This window comes from Leiobunum rupestre, chromosome 1 (genome assembly GCF_980474605.1).
Source record: "Leiobunum rupestre chromosome 1, qqLeiRupe1.1.hap1, whole genome shotgun sequence".
Taxonomy (NCBI): Eukaryota; Metazoa; Arthropoda; class Arachnida; order Opiliones; family Sclerosomatidae; genus Leiobunum; species Leiobunum rupestre.
Window position 1 is genome coordinate 74,559,107 of NC_143384.1, and position 22,305 is coordinate 74,581,411.

Consider the following 22,305-nt stretch of genomic DNA (forward strand, 5'->3'; position numbering starts at 1 on the left):
ATAAAATCATAAATGTTTCATATTAATAATCAGTAATTAAAATTAATACTACATTTAAATGATATTTGAATCATGTAACGCAAATAAAAGCTTAATGTTTCACCCATAATAATATAAACAATTTTCGTTTCCATAAAACCGAAATGAGTTATAATTAAATTAAATCATACCTCCATTTAGCAGTTTATCATTCTTTTTGGTACAATTATAGTATAAGGTATCCGTCGCCATTTTTTTTATTCAATTTTTTTTTAAACAATCAATGGACAAACCAATTTTATTTCAAATAAACCCCCGCTTTTCAAAAAACATTGAGAATTTATGGTATATTTTCAAAAATTAATAAATACGTTATCTATCCAATATTGGTAGAATATACAGAGCAAATTTGGTCGTATTTATTCATTTTGATAGAATGATAGATAGTAGGGTACACGTCGGTAGTATTACCACTTTTGGACTAAACTACGATTTACACAGTAAATGCAAACACAGTAAATGCAAACCGAGTAAAGGCAAAACGAGAAATACCCGGTTAGGTTAGGTTAGGTTAGGTTGATTTCGTAATATAGGTGCGTATTTATGATTTTCTACTATTTCTGCGACGTTTCGTCGGCCAATAAAAATGAGGTGCATTACTCCGGCTATCGTCAAGTCCAAAATGGCTCTTTATATTCTACCTTTATTGGATAGAATAACGTATTTTATGATTTTGAAAATATACCATAAATTCTCAATGTTTCTCAAAAAGCGGGGGTTTATTTGAAGAAAAAAAAATTGTATTGTCCATTGATTGTTTAAAAAAAAATTAAAAAACAAAAAGCCGACGGATACCTTATACTATAATTCTACCATATTTTTATTTATAATTTTTAATTTTGTACCACATAATATAAATACAACGTAATCGATAAAGAGTTTAATACTTTTGTTTTGTCTATTATTTGTAGTAAAACAGAAGTAAAATTGGTGCAATTTTTAAAGATTTATTATATTAAAACTTGTTAGATCAGTTTAAAAAATTTCGATTTTAATTGAACCAAAATGTGTAATTCAGTAATATATCAAGTATTTAATAAAATATTCAAAATTCCATGAAATGAAATATTTCGGAAAAGTATGTAAATTAACTTAAATTATATATCACTTTATCAATAAAATTAACCTTAATTTGGGATTAAGTATTTCAGCAATTTATATAATGAAGAAAAACTGGATTTCTACAAACTTGAAATAAACTAGAAAAATAATTAAGTTTGTATGCAGAAATTATTATTCAAATTCATCCCTCTGAAGCACGCAGTCACCGAAATTTGCGCTCCGCGAATTTAAACGATAACGTACTAGCTAGGGCCTAAGCCTAACGTATAACATGTCTTTATGTAGAAAATGTGTAGCAAATATAAATAATGCTAAAGACTGCATCCAATGCTCAACTTGTAAAGACTATTTACATATATCGTGTACCACCATAAAAAACGACGAATCGTTCCGCACAGCACGCAAGCCAACCTGGAAGTGTGAATTTTGTATGCCTAGGTCTACCAGTAAGTCTGGCCAAGTCGATAATAGCAACCAAGACGGAAATGTACCGGACACTGGATCTGGATCAGAATTTACGGATACGAATATATCACCAACAACGTTACAATCGCTACTTATGAAAGTAAGCCAAATTCACACAAAGATGAATAAACTAGACGAAATCGAAGCAAACGTCGTTAAAATTCCTTTAATTGAAAAGAAGCTAAAAAGTTGATGACCTTCAAAAATCTGTGAAATTTTGCTGCGATAAGATAGACGATTTCAATCAATCTATAACGGCCGTAAATAACAACCTTAAAGTCGTAAATCAAGATACTAATGAACTTAAAAAAACGAATATTGCCTTAGAAGCTAAATTACAAATGCACGAAATTACCATAAATGAAATTAGATAAGATGCTTTATTGTGTAATTTAGAAATAGTTGGTATAGAAAAAACCCAAAATGAACAATTAGAAATGGTCATTGAAACCCTAGCAAAAATAATAGGCGTAATATATAACGCCAACGAAATAGTTAATTTATATCGATTACCTATGGGGAGTAAACAACTTCCAATTATCAGAGTAGTGTTTTCTAATAAAAAATACAGAGATAACTGGATTAAACATTTCAAATCTAAACGAAATGTATTAGGAAGTGACCTGGATAAGACATTAAAAAATAACAAAATATATGTTAACGAACAGCTAACCGCCCTCAATAAAAAAATTTTGTTTGAAACTAAACAACTAACTAAATTAAAAAACTATAAATATGTATGGGTGAGTGACGGAAAAATATTCATAAGAAAAGACGATAACCTTGGGGCTATCAAAATTAAATCACTCGATGATCTTAAAAATATTGTCTAAGGAGATGATATTTACATAGGGATTAAAGTTATATTTCTTTATGTTGGATACTTATATCGATATTTTTAATAACCCCAGATTGGAAACTTTAAATTCAGATTTTTTCTATACTAACCAAAGTCCACAACATTCTGTAAATATATACCATTTAAATATTAGAAGCCTCAGAAAGCATTACGATGAATTTATGGTTTTACTTGAATCATTAAAAGTATCGTTAGATGTTATCGTCTTAACTGAGACCTTTAAAATTGATGACATTAACGACTTTTGTATACCCGGTTATAACGTTTTCTGTTCCGAAACATATAAAAATAGAAATGACGGAATAGTAATGAATATAAATTAACGATGCCGGTATTATTTAACTTTCCTAATGTTATTGGATAGGTGATATCAATATTGATATTCTAAATTCCAACGAACCGTCAGTATCAGAATATTTAACTACATTATATCAATATGGACTGTTTTCTTGTATTAATACTTATACAAGAGTTACGTCGACAACAAAAACCTGAATTGATCATATATTTTTAAAAATGGTGGCGCTACAAATATTTCATCGTTAACCCATAAAATAAATATGACAGACCACTTCGCAGTTGCTATTAACATTCCTAACCTAAGAACTGTTAATAATGCAAATAGTATGAAGAAAACATATGATCAAATTCCTTTCTTGAATTATGACCTTTTACTATCTAATACTACGAAAGAAGACTGGTCCAGTATAACTAGTGAAATTGACTGCAACACAGCGACTAAATTGTTCGTTGAAATTCTACAAAAGAACATAAACGCTGCGATAACTAAAAAAAATATTAGACTTTGCCATAAAAATCAAAAACTTAAACCATGGATTACTAATGCATTGTTGATCTCAATTCGCAAACGTGACTGTATTTCGAAACAAGTTAGACGTGAACCATTTAATTCCAACCTCAGAAATTATTATCAAACATATCGTAACAAATTGGCAAGCCTAATTAGAACCGTAAAATATAATTATTTTAAAAATAAAATAAAATTAAACAGCCGAGATCCCAAACTGATTTGGAATACAATAAACGAAGTAACGAACAGGAATAAAATAAACAACGGGGTTGAAGATATATTTGTAAAAGATAGTTGTAAAAATGTCGCTAATGTGTTTAACGAATATTTTGCCTCTGTTGGTCCTGCTTTGGCTAAAAATATTCTTGAAGGAAATGTTAATGGTGATTTAGACAATTATATTGCGAATATTCGGGACCAAGAGTTGAGCCTTTTTTTTCAAACCAGTTATTCCGAAAGACATTGAAGAATGCATTTCTAGCTTAAAAAATCTAACGTCTAAGGGACATGACAATATTATTATTAAAACACTGAAAACTTTAAGAAAATACATAGCTGTACCTCTTGCCCATATAATCAATTGATCCTTGACACAAGGTGTTTTCCCTGATATTCTAAAAAAATCGATCATTGTGCCAATATTTAAAGCAGGTGTTAGAAGTAATTGTGAAAATTATCGACCCATATTCATTACTAAGCAATAACTCAAAAATCTTTGAAAAAATAATAAAAATACAATTAGTTAATTTTCTTGAAAAGACAAACTTTTTTTCAAAAAATCAGTATGGCTTTAGAAATAAATTAGGCACAAACGATGCTATTTTAGAAGTAACAAAAAAAATATATAGCTCATAAGACCAAAATAAAAAAATAATCGGCATCTTTTTAGATCTGAAAAAAGCTTTCGATACAGTGTCCCATTCTATTCTATTAAAACAAGTTGGCAAGCCAAAATATACCTCTCCTCGGAAGTATGGTCCCTAGTGGTATTAATTTCTCGATACGACCCCCAAAGATATCTCCGCAATTCAGAGTTATTTACGAAAAACGTATTCTCGGTTCAAACCTTGCCCGGTATAAAATTTTAATTTTAATTTAAATAATTGAGACGAAACAATCGAGTTTAATTTATTCAGAATATTATAAATTAAGTAGTTACAACAGCGAGTTAGATTCACTAAAACAATGCACAATTGAATTTAACCCTTTTTACAGTACATGTTTATCAGTTGAATATAATACTAAGCAAATTTTAATGAAAGAAACATCTACAGATGGTATTTGTATTTTTCTCGCTTACGAAATACTTGCCGCATCTTTAACGCTCATTTTATTTCAACTTCCAGTTGACGTTGTGACACATACCGCATGAAAAAGACCAATGCCGTCCAATTTCCAATATCATATAATGACTCGCACACCCAAGAAATCATTGACTGCGTTAGAAATCGTAGATATCCAAATATCCACACCAAATATATTTACAAGAAGCAAACACCTTACTATCAACAAAGCACAGAGAGCCACTTGACTAACCGCCAGCTCTTAAAGCAATTAACGTTAAATTATCTCCTTTGAATTAACACAACTATATATAGGTCGTTAATAATCACCGTAATTAAATAACAAAAAAACTAACAAAGTGGACCACCCACAGGGTCTACCCTTTAACCCTCTAATCTCGGCTGACTGCGCTAAAACAAGATTTAACCTTTAAAAAAAACCAGATTAGGCCTTCATAAATTCATTAATAAAAAAAGACTTTATTACCTATTATGCTTACGATGCCTGTCTTAATTTCAGTGAATCTAATCAGCTATCGGTGGTTCTGTGGTAGAGCGCTCGACTGCCAAGCCGAATGGTCTGGGTTCGAAACCTGGGTGGCGCATTTGTTTTTAATCAATAGAGAAACGCTAAATTAGAATTTCTTCGATGCAATAATTTCAATTTCAATTCTATTTCAATTAAACCAAAATTTCGTACTCTATTAAATACGCTTCCGATAAAGCTGAAGGTCTAATTTTCAATAAGGCGTAACAAGTGTCGGTGGTTCTGTGGTAGAACGTCCGCCTGTCAATCATTAATTTATGGTATTCCTCAAGGTACTGATTGGTCCAATATTATTTTTGATATACAGGGTGTCTCAATTTGCTCGATCAGGCCATTTGTCTCAAAATTTATTTATGCTAGGGTTCTGAAATTTTCAGGGTTTATTTGTTAGGTACGGAAGGCTTTGGTTACTAAATTTCAGAAAAATCGAACGATTGTGTGCTGTTTTGGAAAATTTATTTTTTCACCGGTAGGTGTCACACAAAATGTTTCAATAGAAAAGTTGTAGGGCATAGTCAAAAGTGTAAAAATAATTTTGGTTCGGTTGAAAAAGACCTATTTTCCCCTGAGTTTGGAGGTCGGGTGAAAAACAAGTTCTACTAGCAGGCAATAGCCTTTAACGAATTGTTGGTAACATGCATTTTAGTTATAAGATTTCGAAAAATAAACAAATAATAATATAAAAATATATTATTTATACGTCATACTAAATTTAATTTAAAATTTAGATTAAATAATAATTAGCCCAAGTTACAAATGTTTTTTAATGACTTCGACAAAATGTTTTCAAAAATGACACCTTCTGATGCAATGCACAAATATGCACGATGTTGCATATTGCGAAATGCTCCCCGAACCATTTTGGAGTCACCCGGCGACATGCTTCGATGATTCTTTGTCGTAAATATTCAACGCTCGTCACAGGTGTTTGGTATACGTAGTCCTTTACGAATCCCCAAAGAAAAAAGTCGAGTGGTGTTATATCAGGGGATCTTGGAGGCCAATGAACCGGTCCACTCCTTCCCATCCATCGATTTGAGAATTCGTTGTTTAGGTACTCCACGACATCACGGTGATTGTGAGCTTCCACTCCATCATGCTGAAACCAAAGTCGACTGAAATCGAGCAGGAAAAGATCGTCAAATGCGTCCACTACTTCGTTTTGAAGAAAGGTCCAGTAATTCCGTCCATTAAGACGAGCCGGTAGAAAAAATGGATCAATAAGTAAATCTCCTACCAGACCAGGCCACACATTGACCCGAAACTGCTGCTGATGTTGATGAGGGTAACCCCAGTGAGGAGGGTCGTTGCACCACATGTGATTTTCTCGTTATTAAATGTGCCATATCTTGCACTCATCAGACATTAGCAAAAGACGCTGAAAATCCTGGTTTTCGTCAGCCAATATGTTAAGCCCGTTGTCAAATTCGTATCGGCGCTGCATGTCTCCATTGTGTAGTGTTAGATGGAGTGTCGCTCGTTTAGGATGATAATGGTGAGTGTTTAGAACGCTCCAGATGTAGCAATTTGGCACACCTAGGTCATTGCTGGTTAATCTGACGCTCGCTCGAGGATATGCAAAGAAGAACGCAAGGACAACATCTTCCAAGTCAAAGTGGTTTCGTTCTTGTCCACGTAACGTCGGATTGATGTTGCTAAAATTCTTTAATTTCCTTGTGACTCTGGTAACCGTTGTGTGACTAGGCCTACAGTCAGGAAAACTATTTCTAAATAACAGGCTTACTGTACGGGCGTTCTGATTATACCTACACCGAGAAATAGCTCAAGCAAATGTGTGCGTGTTTTCAAATTCTAACGAGGCATACTTAACTTGAATTGATAATTTTTAGTTTTGTTAATTTTCCGGAAAAATAGAATACGGAAAAAGTTGTAGAAAATTTTACGAATTGCGAAAACTTTTCCGCAAATGGGAAAAATTAAAATATAAACAAATTACTTTTTAAGGGATTGTAACGTTCTTAACTTTTTATCAATATAAAAGGTTTAATATCACTCAACAAAAAAAGGTTTTTTTTGCTCTAAATTTTTTTTAAAATGTTTTCTAGAAAGTTGAAATTTATATGGGACGTAATACATGCCGGGGAACACTCGCTGTTAAAATTTCATCGATTTCGGAAATTATTTTCACGTTTTTCCAAAAGTTAATTTTTCACCGCTACGTGCTGGAATTAATTTGTTAATGGGAAACTTGTAGAGCGTCATCGATAACATAAGAATATCGTTGGTTCGAAAAAATTAAACGAATTTTTCACTGAAAAACACGACTTGAAAAAGTGACAAGTGGGGCTAGCGAAATGTGTATTCCTTTAATTTTTATTATTTTTCTTGTAATTGTACAATGGTAATTTTTTATCCATAATTTTCCATTTCTACAACATTTATTAAAATTGGCAATTAGGCCATGAGCGCTAAGTATACACATGCCCGACATTTCGTCAAACGCACCTTTTATTCAGGGGGGAGGGGTTGGGTTCAACTGCGCAGTTTTCATTTGCGCATTTTCCATCTGCGCGTTTCCCATTTGCGGAATTGCCATTTGCGCGGGTTTCACGTTTGCGCACTTTCCATCTGCGCAGTTTATCATTTGCGCGGATTTCCCATTTGCGACGATTTTCATGATTTCAATATTTATTATTAAGGGGGGAGAGTACAGTAAAAGCCTCTTTTTCGATCAAGCTGAACGTTTCTGTTTTAACAATTACATAATTTAATTATATTTTTCTTATTAAGCTGAACCTTCCTCTAGTGCTTAAAATTAACTTGATAATTATAATATTAATAGTTAACGAGATATAAGGTCCTAACTAAAGGGTAGTTTGGGCGCTTGCTCCGGGGGTCCGAATTAAAACGTTATAACTTAATAACTTTTAAATTTAAAATTTTCAAAATTATTTTTATCACTAAACAAGAGTTTGTTCTACACATAAATATTAATTTTATTAGTTAAAATACAAAATTTAAGGAGTTCAGCTTGAAATAGCGCGAAAGTAGACAATGGCCACAGTAGTTTTCCTCTTTAAGCCTTTTTGCCTTGGCAAAAAGGTTATTTCTGGCAGATATTTTTTAACATTACCTTGTTTACCATCCAGCTTCACTGCTGGTCTATGTTTCATATCCAGTCGCGCTGTAAATACCAAAAATTTTAATATTTTGCTTAGTTGAAATATCATTTGTTGAATTAGTCGCTGGAAAATATATCGCCAGTCAAACAGCGACTTGTAGTTTCTTAGCCTACTGATTACTTCCAGAACTATAGCTCGTACTATAGCCTGTAATACGTCTTTAGTTTCAAGTTGACGAATTATGAAAATTGGCTCGAGCGCTGGGGGCTTGCGGCGCCACCCCAACCCCAAACTTAAAAAAGCGATGGGCTGTCTATAACGGCACCTAGAGGACAGTACCAAGAATAGTCCAACCCAATATTAACCCAACCAAAATTATTTTAACCTAACCAAGCACTTTTACCCTTTCAATAACCTTGTTGACCCCTATGAAACACGCAATGTAATTAAAAGGTGTATTTTATGTGGCAGGCACTAAAATTAAATTGTAGTATTTTGGAAAAGGTGAATTTTTTGGAGCAGCCACTTAATTTAAATATAAATATTTTGAAAAAATTACATTTTTTTGTGCAGGCACTAAATTTAAATTGCAATATTTTGGAAAAGGTATATTTTTTGTGGCAGCCACTAAATTTAAATATTTTGAAAAAATGACATTTTTGTGGCAGGTACTAAGCAATATTGTGCGGCAGGTATTCCCTTAGATTGTTAAATTTTAAAATGAAAAATTCTTATCAAGCTGAACCTACGCCAAAGTAAGCTAAAACTAGTAAAAAATAGTCTGGCCTAAGCCTGTGCTCTTTAACACGCAAAGAAAACGTTTTCATGGCGAGAGATAGAATAATTCCGTCAGCGTTGCAGATATTCCACTTTTATCTTAGCCCAAATTCTGAGAAGCTACGTTTCTCTTTTTGACTGAAGATATATTCCCAACAGGTAAACAAAGTTATGTTAAAAATAATCTGCCAGAAAAAAACGTCTTTCAGGGTAAAAAGTCTAAATATAGAATATTTAAGTCGTGAGAAGTCACGGAATTGAAAAACCGCGCAAATGAAAAACGCGTTAATTGAAAACTGCGGAAATGGGATTCTGCGCAAATGGAAAACCGCGAAATTGCATATGCGGTTATGGGAACTGCGCAAAATAGGAACTGCGCAGTTGGCCCATTACCATTCAGGGGTTAGACCTTTGTCACCTTTAAGCATTTTAATTTAAAATAAAACTATGAAATAGGTTGCGAATATGAATAACTGTAGACCTAGAATAAACAACTACATGGAGACGTTGGTAGCTAAATAAACGAAAATAATGTCTAAAGGTCAGTGAAAACCGATCGTTCATTTTGTTAAAAATGTAAAGCATGCTGTTTTTTACATCATTGTGATTTAATCGTGGTAATTTTGCCTCATAATTCTAGAGCAGATCGTACGGAAATATTTGCCATTTACTACGCAGAAGGTGGTAGAAATCTAAGAAGAGTTAGTGAGGTTTTCCAACAACGTCACCCTGTTAAAAGACCGTCCGAATCTTCAGTGAGGCGAGCTGTCAATGACTTTCTGCAGTATGGTAATGTAGAACCTAGACTTCAAGGTGTTGATCAGCGTAATTACGACTTGGAGAACACTGTGTTGGCGAACTTTGTCGCGTTCCCGCGTAAAAGTTGTTCCGCGGCCAGTGCTGATTAACGGTGTAGTAAAACACGTGTATGGAAAATATTACGTGCACATAAGTACCATCCTTACAGAGCACCCTCCACAAAGGTTTAGTAGATGGAGACGCTCAAAGACGGCTGGCCCACTGCAACTGGCTGCTGAATTCTGTGGATAACGACCCTCAATTTATCCGCAAAGTTTTATTCTCTGATGAAGCTTCGTTTTCGAGAGATGGGCTTACAATCACCAGAAGCATCACTTTAGGCAAGTTGAAAATCCACACTGGGGTTTGAACACCGTCATCAATTTCAGTTTGGACGCTTGAACGTTTGGGTTGGTTTAATAGGATACCATCTTATTGGTCCTGTATTTCTGCCACAAAATCTAAATGAGCAGAATTATTTACATTTCCTACAAAACAAACTAGCAGAACAGCTCGACGAACTTCCATTAGCCCAACGAACCAGGTTATGGTTTCAACAAGATGGAGTCCCGCCGCATTACCACAGAGACGTGAGCGCGTTTCCCGACAACGAACTTCAGCAACGGTGGATAGGGAGAAAGGGACCGATACTTTGGCCACCAGACCTTACGCCGTTGGATTTCTTTTTTGGGGCTTCATTAAGGATAAGGTCGACGCCATTCCCGTTGAAACGCAAGAAGAACTTCGTCAACGAATTATAAGCGCCTGCCGGGAAATTACCCCAGAAATGATTCAACATGCTCAAGCTTGTATCGCAGCTGATGGTGGAATATTTGAACCATTCTTATAATTTTCGTCGCATTTTGTTAAAAAATTTTATTTTTTTATTCTTTTTGGAAATTATTTACTGTACGTATTTGGAAAACGATGTCTTCTTTAATTATTGTCTCTTCCCAACCTATAACTTAAATAATTATCCAACTTTTTCCAACAAACGTAATTTTAATTTATGACACTATGCGAATACATTTTTAGCTAGCCCATCTTGTCACTTTTTCAAATCCTGTTTTTCAGTGAAAAATACGTTAAAATTTTTCGAACCAACGATTTTCTTATGTTTTCGATGACGCTCTACAAGTTTCCCATTGACAAATTAGCTGTGAAAAATTAACTTTGGGAATCGAGGAAATTTTGTCAGCGAGTGTCCCCCGGCATGTATAACGTACCATGCAAATTAAATTTTCTAGAAAACATAGTTTAAAAAAAAACCTTTTTCGAGACAAAAAAACACCCTGTACAACAAAACATTAAAAGTCTTATATTGTTAATCAGTTTAAATTAGTTTAGAAGTTTAGTTTTAATTTAGATTCGAAAAATATTAGGCGAAAATGCCACTTAATTTAAATTTGCAAACAGTATATTAAGTTAAAAGGAACTACCTATGGACTGTAATGCAGAGGATGATAACAGTAGCGAATAAGAAGATTAGTCCATTAAAAGAAGGGATCAAAAAGCTAAACCCTAAACAAATTTGAAGGAATTTAAATACAAATGGTCGCAAGCCAGATTCCCCTCACGGTACTGACGAGTTCCAAATAGGACGAAACCGGTCTACCGTTAGAAACTCTGGCTATTTTATTTAATTTAATTTAGTTTATCACTTGAAGATCTATTGGTCCGAGTTTCGCGTCTTTTTGCTTGGTCGAAGACCTATCGGTACGAGCTATTTGTAAGTTTTTAAATTTCTTCAAATTTGTTTAGGGTATAGCTTTCTGATCCCTTCGTTTAATGGACTAATCTACTTAAGGATCGTTTTTTTCGAAAATTACGGAAAAAGGCCTCGGTCATCCTTCGGAAAATTTTCTGACTTACAACACTAATAATTTCAAATAATGATTTTATTTCGTATAGTGATAGAGCCTTAAATACTAAATGGCAACTTTTTAAATATTGACACTCTTATCTCGAGAAAGAGGCGGCGAAAGCGATACCAGGATTGGATGTTACGGAAGCGAATTACAATTCTGCTATTATTATTTTACGGGGAGATTTGAAAAGAAAGGTCTGATAATCAGCGATCATCTCGATAAATTTGTAAATTTAAAGAAAATCGAGAGTTCAAATGACGTAGTCAGCTTGAGACGTTTACTCGACACGTGCGAAATTTAAATCAGAAATTTACAATCGATAGGAGTTCATCGTCAAAGGTACCGCACTTTTCTTGGACCTGGTGATTTAGCGATTGAGTACAGCCATCAGGGAGAAAAAGAAGGTTAAATCGATGTAGATAATTGACAGATTTCAAAATAACGTTTTTGCACGTGACAGTACCTTTACATTGTGAGGTATAGCCGGCTTATTTACCTTCTTTTATACCCTAACATGGCGACGTATTTTCACGTGCAAAATGAATTTTAAGATCCCCCAATCTACTTAAGGCCAGAGACATTTTCAAAAGTTCCATACTAGGCTTAGGAAAACGCGTTCCACTGAAATTTTAACCAGACTTCGTAAATTCCCTTTTTTTTTAATAAGCTCCGCCCACGTCGGAGCCAATAAAAACGCCGGAAAATACCAGCATGCAGCGGGTCACTTCAATCGCTCAGTTAAGCCTTACCGTTGTCTGTTTTTTCTTTCTTGAAAACAGCGGGAGGAAAAATGGGCCAATTACTCGATCACCGAGGCAATCTGCCCAAACATCCAGTCGGAGTGGTTGTTGATGATGGTGAGGAAAACCCCAGTGAGGATTTTCGTCACACCACATGTGGGTGTTTAGATGGTTGAAAGGCCTATCTCTCCCAAAGGAACACTCGACGCTCACCAGCATTTGATTGATGAAATTTGGGTTCTCATCCGACATGGTTATTAGCCAGTTGCAAAATCAAATCTACGTTCCATATCTTCTTCGTGCAGAGCTTAGTGGAGGGTCACTCAATACGGATGGAAGTTGTGATCGTGAAGAGTTGTCCACACGTAGTTCGTCGATAATCCGAGATATTCGCTTGCACCTCTGACGCTTGCTCGAGGATACGCAACCAAATAGGCTAGAAGTATAGAACGGTGTCTTCCTTGTTGATGTTTTGACGACCTGGTCCACGAAATCTGGGATTGACGTTTCCGTTAGTCTGAAAGTCACGAACAGCTCCAAGAACGGTGTTGTGGATTGGTCTTCTATCTGGATATTGAACGGTGAACAATAGGTGTTTTCATAAAATTCGGTTATGTTGTCCCCCCACCCGACCAAAATTTCCCCCTCAGACTTTGATGGGAGTTCGGTTCAGTACGTTCCAGTTCTAAAGCGGTCGGCGCGACTCGTATGAATGTACGTCAACAAGCCGGCAAACATAAATCCTGAAAAATTGACAAAAACAAAGACTAAATACAGTTACATGTCCCTTCCTAGAGTATACCACCTCCTAGGCAGTTCTTTGATGGGGATTTTATGAAAACACCTATTCACTAACCCTATGCGCGTTGCGATTGGCTTCACCATAAAAAAAACTCGATCATAAAAGCAACGATGATCACGAGAGTAAATTAGTGGCATGTTAATTAGACTCAATAAACGTTAGAGAAGGGTTGAAAACAAAAAGATTTCACATTAAATACTAATTGAAAACTACTGTCGGCCTAAATTGGCGTTTTGGTAAATTTAAATTACATGTCCTTTTTTTAAGGAATTTAATCTTTTAACGTGATTTCTTTCATTTACGTACAAAAATGTGAAGGCTATTGGCCCCTATGGATGGCTTGATTTTTTTCATCAGCTCATATCTTTTAGAAAAGGTGTTCTTTTCCAATGAAATCAATTTCATTGAACATTTTCAACAGCATTCTAAAACATTCTCATTGAAACGTTTTTTCTAGCACCTACCGGTGAAAAACTATTTTTTACAAAAACCTTAAATTATTTAAAATTCTTCTGAAATTTGAGATTTAAAGCGATCCCACACTAGAAATAATGGGGGGGAAAACCAGTCAGAGCAATCCAAAACACCCTGTATATAATACATTTAGTTTGTTAATTTATACTTTGCGTTTATTTAAATTTTTGTTGTGCATTTACATTTTTTGCGTATATTTAATTTTTTTGCTTATATTGAAATTTTTTAACGTTTATTTACATTTTTGTCATTTACATGTATTTACAAAAATGGAAAACCAACCCACCCCCCCCCCCAACCTAATCAAAAACCATCCCGTTCAGTCGTTGAACATTATCTAGTGAGGTAACCCCCAGCACTGGAGCCTCGATTCCCCGCAACTGCGCCAAGGACATAACCAGGTGATGGGCCACGCCAGCGAGTGGGATCCCTCACCCAGGAAGCGCGGGACTGAATAACCCACCTGAGAGAAACGTGGGCAACAATGACCCGGTATACCGGCAAAGAGTTGAAAACATCTCGGTCTCCCCCCCCCCCCCCCAGAGATGAAAAGGTAGCCATGGGGGGAAAAACCAAAATAAGCGTTGGGGAAAGTGTTGGACAACCGGCGAGGCATGGGTAAATCCCCCGTAAAGTTGTGTAACAAAATATGGTGCCCCCGAGATAAATACCGGTAAAGGTAATCCCTAACCTCCGGATATGACCGACTGCACTGCACCACAACCGGGTAGTCCAACCGACGAGCCAAGAGGAGTTGATCGCGAAAGGCTCCCACTGTACCCGCAAAGGAATCCCCCCACCAGATCCAGATCCAAACCACAGGCACCCACCGCAATCACGCGACGATGAGCCAAAAGAACCTGTAAGTCCCGGGGTCAACAAGCCGAAACCCAATGAGGAGGGATCCCCACCGTAAGACTGCACCAGGCAATCAAAGGCAACCGGCATATTAGCCGGAAGGGAAAGGTTAGAGATACACCCCAAATAATTTGCAGGAAAAAACGCAGGTTTAGCCACCACGAAAGTCCCAAAATTCACCGTGGGTGGGAGAGCCAGACGCTTAGTCACTTGAGGAAAGTAGCAGAATCCATCCAGATAATTGAAAGCCGGCACCAGAACGGACAGCAGTGGAGGCACAGCACTGATATCAACCAGATCGTCGACGCTCTGGCCAGAAGGCAACGGGGCCTCCACCTCAACCAGATCAGACATCACTGATGTACCCGAAGAGACTCCAGCCAAGGTCACTGGGCCAACCATCTCAGGCAAAAGAATATTTGCATCCCCGAAGTTACCCACCGGCTCATCGTGCAGCAAGACGTCATCCCCACCAATCGGCGAACCACAGAGCACAGGTAGTCATCTGGAAAATTCCCTTAAAGAATCCCATCCACAGCAAATACCACCGCCAAGCTTTCCTGCTCAGGGGTACTATAGTTTAACTTAGCCGATTGACATACGCCGAAGGTACCTCCTCCCCTTGCTGTACCTGAGATAACATACCCCAATCCCAATCCCAGTAGCATCGGAAGTCACAAAAAATTTACCCGCAGGATCTGGAACCCGAAGCTTAGCAATAATGGAAATCTCTACCTTTAACCCCTGGAATGATGCCTCTTCCTCAGGACCCCACAGCCAACGTTGAAATTTCCGTTTTAATTTATTCAAAGGGCAACCAGGATAGCGAAATGCCGATTGAAACGAGAGTGCCAACCACACATCCCAATAATCGAGAAACCTGCCGTAGACGCCTAGAGTGGGGGAACTCACTAACGGACTTCACGTTACCATGATCTAATTGCACCCCGTCCCCACTAATGAAAAAACCAAACAATTCGGATTTTGGCTGGGCTAAACTACACTGAACTAGCCGCAGAGTTAACCGAGCATTCCGTAACTGAGCAAAAGTATACCGAAGGGCCGCCATATGCTCTTCCCACGTCTGAGATGCGATTACGATGTCGTCCAAATACACCGAAATTCCAAAGCGTTTTGCGTACAGGATCACCTGGTTCATCAGACGCTGAAGCGTGGCCGGAGCCCCGGTCAACCCAAAAGGCATTACCAGAAAATAAAATCCCCCCCCCCCCCTAGTAATGGAAGCGGTTTGGTCGATATCCTCAGGAGCCATCTCTACTTGCCAAAACCCAGACTTCAGGTCCAACCGAGTAATGAACTTAGGCTTACCCACCCGATCCAAAACCTCATCAATAGGGGGATAGGAAAAGGATCACCGACATCGACAGTTACCTTGTTAACTGCAGTGAAATCAATAGAGAGCGCACCATACCTCACCATTTTTTTACTTTTCAACAGTATCGGGGAAGCCCAGGGACTTCTCGAAGGTCGAATGACCCCCCGTTTGAGAATATCCGCAGCTTCGTTATCAATCAGGTCATTTTCGTGCGGACTACGGGGAAAGGGCTGACTCTGAGATGCGCTGGAACAGTCCCGGGTTGGAGACGAATCCGGTGACGTATGACACTCGTACGACCCGCTTCCGAGGAGAAAAGAGAAGAAAACTCTTTGGCACAGGCTCTCAAAATCCACCCGCTGAACGTCACCCAACTGGCCCATCATAAACTCCTCCAGATTCCTCACGCCCGTGTCCCCAACCCCCGGCTCTCCAACGCCAAGATCGGACCCAAGGAAACGCATTTTTACAGCAAAATAGATTCTTCACATAATTTACATGCACCCCCATCATATCAACGAAGTCCAACCCCAGAAACAGGTTAAAGCCCAGCCCTCTACCACCCAAAATGGAACAGCCCCAATGTCCTCGGAAAACTAAACGTCCAGAACGACATACCCTAGGCAGGAAACAATGGGACCCACTGCTGGGGAAAGTGGCCGTTCAAGCCTCCAACCCCATTTTGGCTAAAAAAAACCGTTAATATCACGGAAATCTCCGTCCCAGGATCGAGAAACACCGTGCAGTCAACATTGGAGACCCGTACCTCAATTCCCCGTAACCGGCCCCCACAACTTACAGAATTCAACGTAATATTACCAGAGCCAGGTGAAAATCCCCCTGACCCCAACGAAAGCTTCACCAAGAGTTTCCCGAATCCGCTTGTTGTGGAGTGATGGACTCGTCCAGCGACTGGGGAAGGTGATCTCTATTTACCCGCGAGGGACAATCCATAACGAAATGGCCCCGATCCCCGCAAAGGAAAACAGCATGGGCAAAGATATCAAAGGTCATCACCCCAGCTAGTTGTGTTTTAAGGTCGCGGAACCACAAGCCAGCCTCGTCCCGCAACGCCTGCGGCAAAAGACGCACAACCACCTGGGGACTAATCCCATGGATCATATTACAATCATCCAAATCTTCCAAAACAACCCGAGGGTCCTCCAAAGGAATGCCCGAAAAGGAAGGTAAAGACAAGGAAACCCCAGACCCCCGAGAACTGGCCTCCAACCCCCCAGCAGGCACAGGCGGAGCCGAGCACAGACCAGGTATACCCAAATGGGAAAATGGATTCCTGGTAGAACCCTGTGATCCCGGCTGCATAGGCCCCTTAGAGGCAAAGAAGAAAAAAACGGGTTATGACTATTAAGCTCCAGTTTGGGGACCCTACTGTACAACCCCTGTACCAAATCAGTCAAAAACCGGCAAAGATCAGATACCCCGAAATGCGGAGGACCCCGGCTGCCGCACTTCAACATCGTCTGGAACCCCACCCACAGACATAATTTCTGACGACTCAATCACATCCGCCGGTCGACCGTCGTTAACAGGTTTAGGAAAAGCTGGAGCAATGACCCCCTCCAAGAATCAGGCAGTGTTCCTGAAGCCAACGTACGCCCAGCTACCAGATCGAATAAGTCCCTATCCACTTCCCTCAGAACAGGATAATCCCTGAGACGCTGCCTCCGGAGTTCTAAATCCACCGCCTCCCTCCGCATGGCCCGATACTCAGTATCCCCATCAGAACTAGACGCCCCCGGAAAACATGACCGACCACTATCAGATGAATGGCGAGCTCTGCGCCTCCGCCTCCTCTCTCCTTGATCATGCTGACCAGAAAACCGGCGCTGTCCCCTACCCCGTGACGACCGAGGAACCTCAGGATGACCCGGAATGGGATCCGCCCAAAGGCTATGAACCATAAATAATAATTCACAATAATAACTAAAATACGGAAATCCAAAATACAATTAAAAAAATGAGGACAATTTAACAGCTAAAAAGAAAATAATAAAAAACAAAAGACAGCCGCAGGTCCCCAAAGTGAAAGACAGCTCTGGACCAAACGCAGGGGAAAAAAACTCTACTTACCACTACTAAAAGAAAAAAGCTCGGCGGTGCTTCCAAAAATGTAGGTGCACGCGGGAAGTAGTTTTAGGTGTCGATAAAGTTCCAAAAAAATAAAGGATTTAATCAGCACAGGCTTTTATTAACTATATCTTATAGTACAAACAAATCTTATAATTTAATCGAATCGAAGGTCGGAGCGATTCTGCCATCGCTTTCGCCGGGCTGTCCCTTATAACAGCGTAGCTCCCGCCTAAGCTGGGTCAACATGTGGTGACCTCTTGTGGCCAAAGTCCTCCCTATAAATACCCCATAGATTTTCCATGCCACCACCAAGGCCCCCATTACACTACTAGCAGTACCGAAACATTAGACCCTGTTAGTAGTAAATTATTAAGAACGATTGAACGGGCTTAAGGAAAAGATTCTTAACGAAGTGGTAGCCAAAAATGAGCATTTTTCTCTCGCCTTTTCAAGTCATTTGGATACTACCAATAAAATTCTGGTGGCCATACACAACTCTCTTGTTCGGGCTGAAAAGGAAATTTGAAAATTTTATATCAGTGATCTCGCCTTTATAATCAAATAATTAATAACCCTGAAACATAATTAAATTTACCAGCAGTATGTCTACTCCATTTAAATAAATTTAATGAATTACCCTTTCTCTAGGTTTGACATGTAAAACTTCCCACGACAATGAAACTTATTTCTTTACTAATGTCAGCTGACCAAAGTTTTGGTAATTTTCCAACGGAGCTGTCTCCATCTTCATTCTAGTTTTCCTCTTAATATCATTTTGGCGGTAAATTTGAATTTTATTTGGATATTTTTTACCCATAATAGTAGTTTGGGGCTCAATAAACATTTCATTATGTATATTTGGGAGTTTTTTTTTTATCATTGGTTATCAGGTCAAAAGGGAAATGTGTCCCCCTTTTGTAAATGATAGCTCAACAATAAATAGATACTTCTATTTTATGAATTGAAATAATTTTTATTATAGTCGAGGGAAAAAATCAAGGTGTTATACAAAAAATATTGACTGTTGATGTTGTGTATGATTCGAAAAACATGCAACTGGACAGTTCTTTGTTGATAAACATTCGCCGTCAAAACCAACACAGCATATTCTGTAATAAGATCATTTTATAATACATTGCATTTTAAATATATCAAAGCGAAAAGATCGTTCTAATTTTCGTTTTTTTTTGTAAGATAATAATACTGATAAAATAATTCTTACCTGCGTAGAAAAATTTTTCACGTTAGCTCGAAGAAACTTCACCGCTATTTTAAAAAAAAAATATTATTTTCGCCTCCGAACCCGTTAATGAGAGCTCCTGAGCTCTCGTAGAGCTTTCGTTAAAAAAACTTACCTTTTTGTCTCGTTAAAATGTCTATGGAACGCATTTTGAAAAAGTTTCGTTAAATATGGAGACACGCCCCCTTTTTCGTTATTTAACGAAACTTTTCATCTCTAGAACGGGCCTTTAGAGTCTTACGCCTTGATACTTCATGCTGAGAACACGCTTTCGCTATAAATAAGCCAGAAACCGTACGTAAAGTGTCCGAGAAAGGTAGCTAAGATTTCCGAAATAAGCGTGCAAACCCCCAAGCAGCGTCCGCCGCTTCTCTAACGGTCGGCGTTCAAGAGCCGCTACATAGCCCAGCAGAATGCCAGAAATATACAGTCAATAGCCAAGTTCACACGTACCCTCGAAAACGTTTTTCCTCGATTCGATCTCGCTGCGGGTCGTAGCGTTTGGAAATCTGTTTGTGCACACGTTCGATTTCCAGTGAGTTTTGAAGAAAATTGGGCATGCGTAGTATAGCCATATAAGTAGGAGTTCATCTGCTCACGTATTTGAGTGACGTTTCAAAACATTCTAATTTAAAATGAATGCACCTAGAAGAAATTTGTTGTATTATTTAAACAAATAGACAAAAAGTTCCGAAACATTTTCTTCTAAAAAAGGCATAACAATTTTATTAGGTGCAAAAAAAATACCGATTAACGATTTTTGTTAAAAAAAAAGGCTCATGGTTCACAAAAACTGACTCGATGACGTCACGAATCGCTGCCAAAATGGTCAATTAAGCAGTTCAGCCGCAGCGATCTGAAACGATGGGACGCGCAACGGTAACTGTTCACACGACGGGATACAAACGTTGCGGGAGCACTCGCAACGTTGCAGAGGGTATGTTTGAACGCGGCTAATGAAAAGACTGTAAGATACAATTTGAGAAATTGCCACTCCGACATATCTAAAAGCGAAGATCAAAGGAGTCAGAATCAGAACACCACTGTCAAAGTGCCATACCCTACCGCAACTATTGGGGTCCAGAGGTCAAATGTCGAACACTGCTAGTACAGGAAGTGGAAATTTAGGGGTACAGTTGTCATCTCTTCTACTACAAACCGCTTTGGTATTGGCGGAGAGCCAGGAAACTCGGAAAATATCTCCGATTCGTTGCCTGCTAGATCCTGGAGCCCATCGATCGTTCATTAAATAGGATGTATCCAGGAAACTTGGACTTTAGGTCACCGGATAAGATAAAATTGACGTTTATGGCTTTGAAAATAACTCTCCAATCAAGGTCAAGAGAAGGAGAGTACACTTGTTAGTCCGTAATTTGAGAGAAGCCACCAAAAGTATAGTCATCAAAGCTTGGAGTCCAAATGGGTGACCGGAGCGACGTTTCCCGTATCTGGAGAGGACATTCACAGAAAAATGGAAGTGCGTGAATTACGAATGGCAGACGTGGTCCAAGTTAACGGGGTCGAGAAAACCGCTTCGGTGTTGGATTTACTTATCAGTACAGAATTTTATTGGAGAATAATGACCACGAGAACTGAACGCTTCAGTGATACCCTGGTCACAATATAGTCGATATTTGGGTGGGTCATTAACGGGCCTACATCGGTCGGAGCTACGCCCGTTGGCATCAATACCGTAGCTGCCGTGAAAGTTACGTGCGAAGGTGAACACAAAGAATTAATCGTGTCAAACAACTCGAAGCGTTTTGGGAATTAGATTCAATCGAAATCCAGGACATCGAGAAAAAATCGGACGTTACAAAGATAATTCAGATTATGGAATCGTTCGACGAAAGCATTTCGTATCGCGACGGATGGTATGAAGTATCGTTTCCTTGGAAACAAAATTGCGAGCTCCTCGGAGACAATTACACCATTGCGGCTAAAAGAGTGGAAAATCTATTGAAAAAAATACGTGCCTATCCCGCACATTTAGAAATTTACGCCGACATAATACAAGATCAACTTAAATCCGTAATCATCGAGGATACAAAAAACATTGATGGCCATCCTATTGTTTTATCTTCCGCAAATAACGAAATCGTCAAGAACCAAAGCGAAACTACGCATTGGGTAAGATTCATCCTCCCCCGCGTTCGGGAAGCTGTCTCTCAACGATTATCTAGAAGCTGATCCTAATCTTAGCCCGGAGCTATATTCATTCTTAATCCACTTTAGAGAAAGAAAAGTTGCATTTGTCGGAGACATAGAAAAAGTCCTTCTCGAGATTTCTATAGCAGAGGTCGATCGATACGCGATGGATTTCCTTTGGGTGGACACACAAGATCCAAATTCAAGGCCTACAGGTATGTGAGAGTCTCATTCGGTTTGAAAACTTCGCCGTTTCATCTTGCTGGCACCCTTCGACATCACTTGAAGAAGTACGAAGAGGAGTTTTCAGACTTGGTTGTGAAGATAGACCGCGGGATGTACGTTGACGACTTTATCACAAGTTGTGATAGCACTTCCGAAGCGTTCAAACTCCCTGCCAAAGGTCAAGCTATCATGAGTGAAGCCGGCAAGAATTTGAAACAGTGGCGTAGTAATTCTACGGAACTAAAGCAACTATGGGTTTTCAACGGCGATGAAAACGAAAATTCGAAGACATTCCAGAATCCAGCGCAAATAAAATTCTTGGGTCTCACCTAGAATACCAACTCGGATACATTCATTTTCATTATTGCAATAGTATATTTCCAGAAATTTAGGAAACGAAATGCTGAGTTAAGTCTCTTTTCGCTGTTCACCGTGAAAGCCAAATTCCAGTTTCAGGAGATCTGGAAGGAACGTTTCAACAAAATGGGTACAAAATTACCTGCCTTTCGATGGGACGAAGAATTACCTAATCAGTTCGCTGTCGAATTCAAAGATTGGTTTGAAGAACTTGCTGACCTGAGAAGGGTAGTCATACCCCGCCACTATTACGTCAAAGCTATTGAGAATATCAAAACAAACAAGTCGTCTGCAACCGAGTACAAAAAATCCTGGCCAATAGTGATCTTCCCACACGAGGATGAAGAGTCAAGGACCTGATAACTAATACCACGTGGTGGCATGGAGCAGAATTTCTAAGCCATTCGAAGCTGCCGCCACCTTCAACTGAAGAAAAGAGCGA

General features: G+C 38.5%; 1 protein-coding gene across 1 annotated transcript; it reads left to right on the forward strand.

The window, feature by feature from the left end:
• Positions 1–20,966: 20,966 nt before the first annotated feature.
• LOC149966602 (uncharacterized) lies at positions 20,967–21,839 on the forward strand. Its single transcript, XM_090167534.1, has 2 exons — positions 20,967–21,263; positions 21,369–21,839. The coding sequence occupies exons 1-2, from the start codon at positions 20,967–20,969 to the stop codon at positions 21,837–21,839; spliced, it is 768 nt and encodes a 255-aa protein (XP_090023660.1).
• The last annotated feature ends 466 nt before the right edge of the window (positions 21,840–22,305 follow it).

Bases quoted from the DNA above. Each gene is read 5' to 3' on its own strand.
- LOC149966602 (XM_090167534.1), top strand. From the start codon at position 20,967: ATGGAATCGTTCGACGAAAGCATTTCGTATCGCGACGGATGGTATGAA. The intron at 21,264-21,368 runs GTAAGATTCATC...AATCCACTTTAG, and splicing joins AAAGCGAAACTACGCATTGG to AGAAAGAAAAGTTGCATTTG.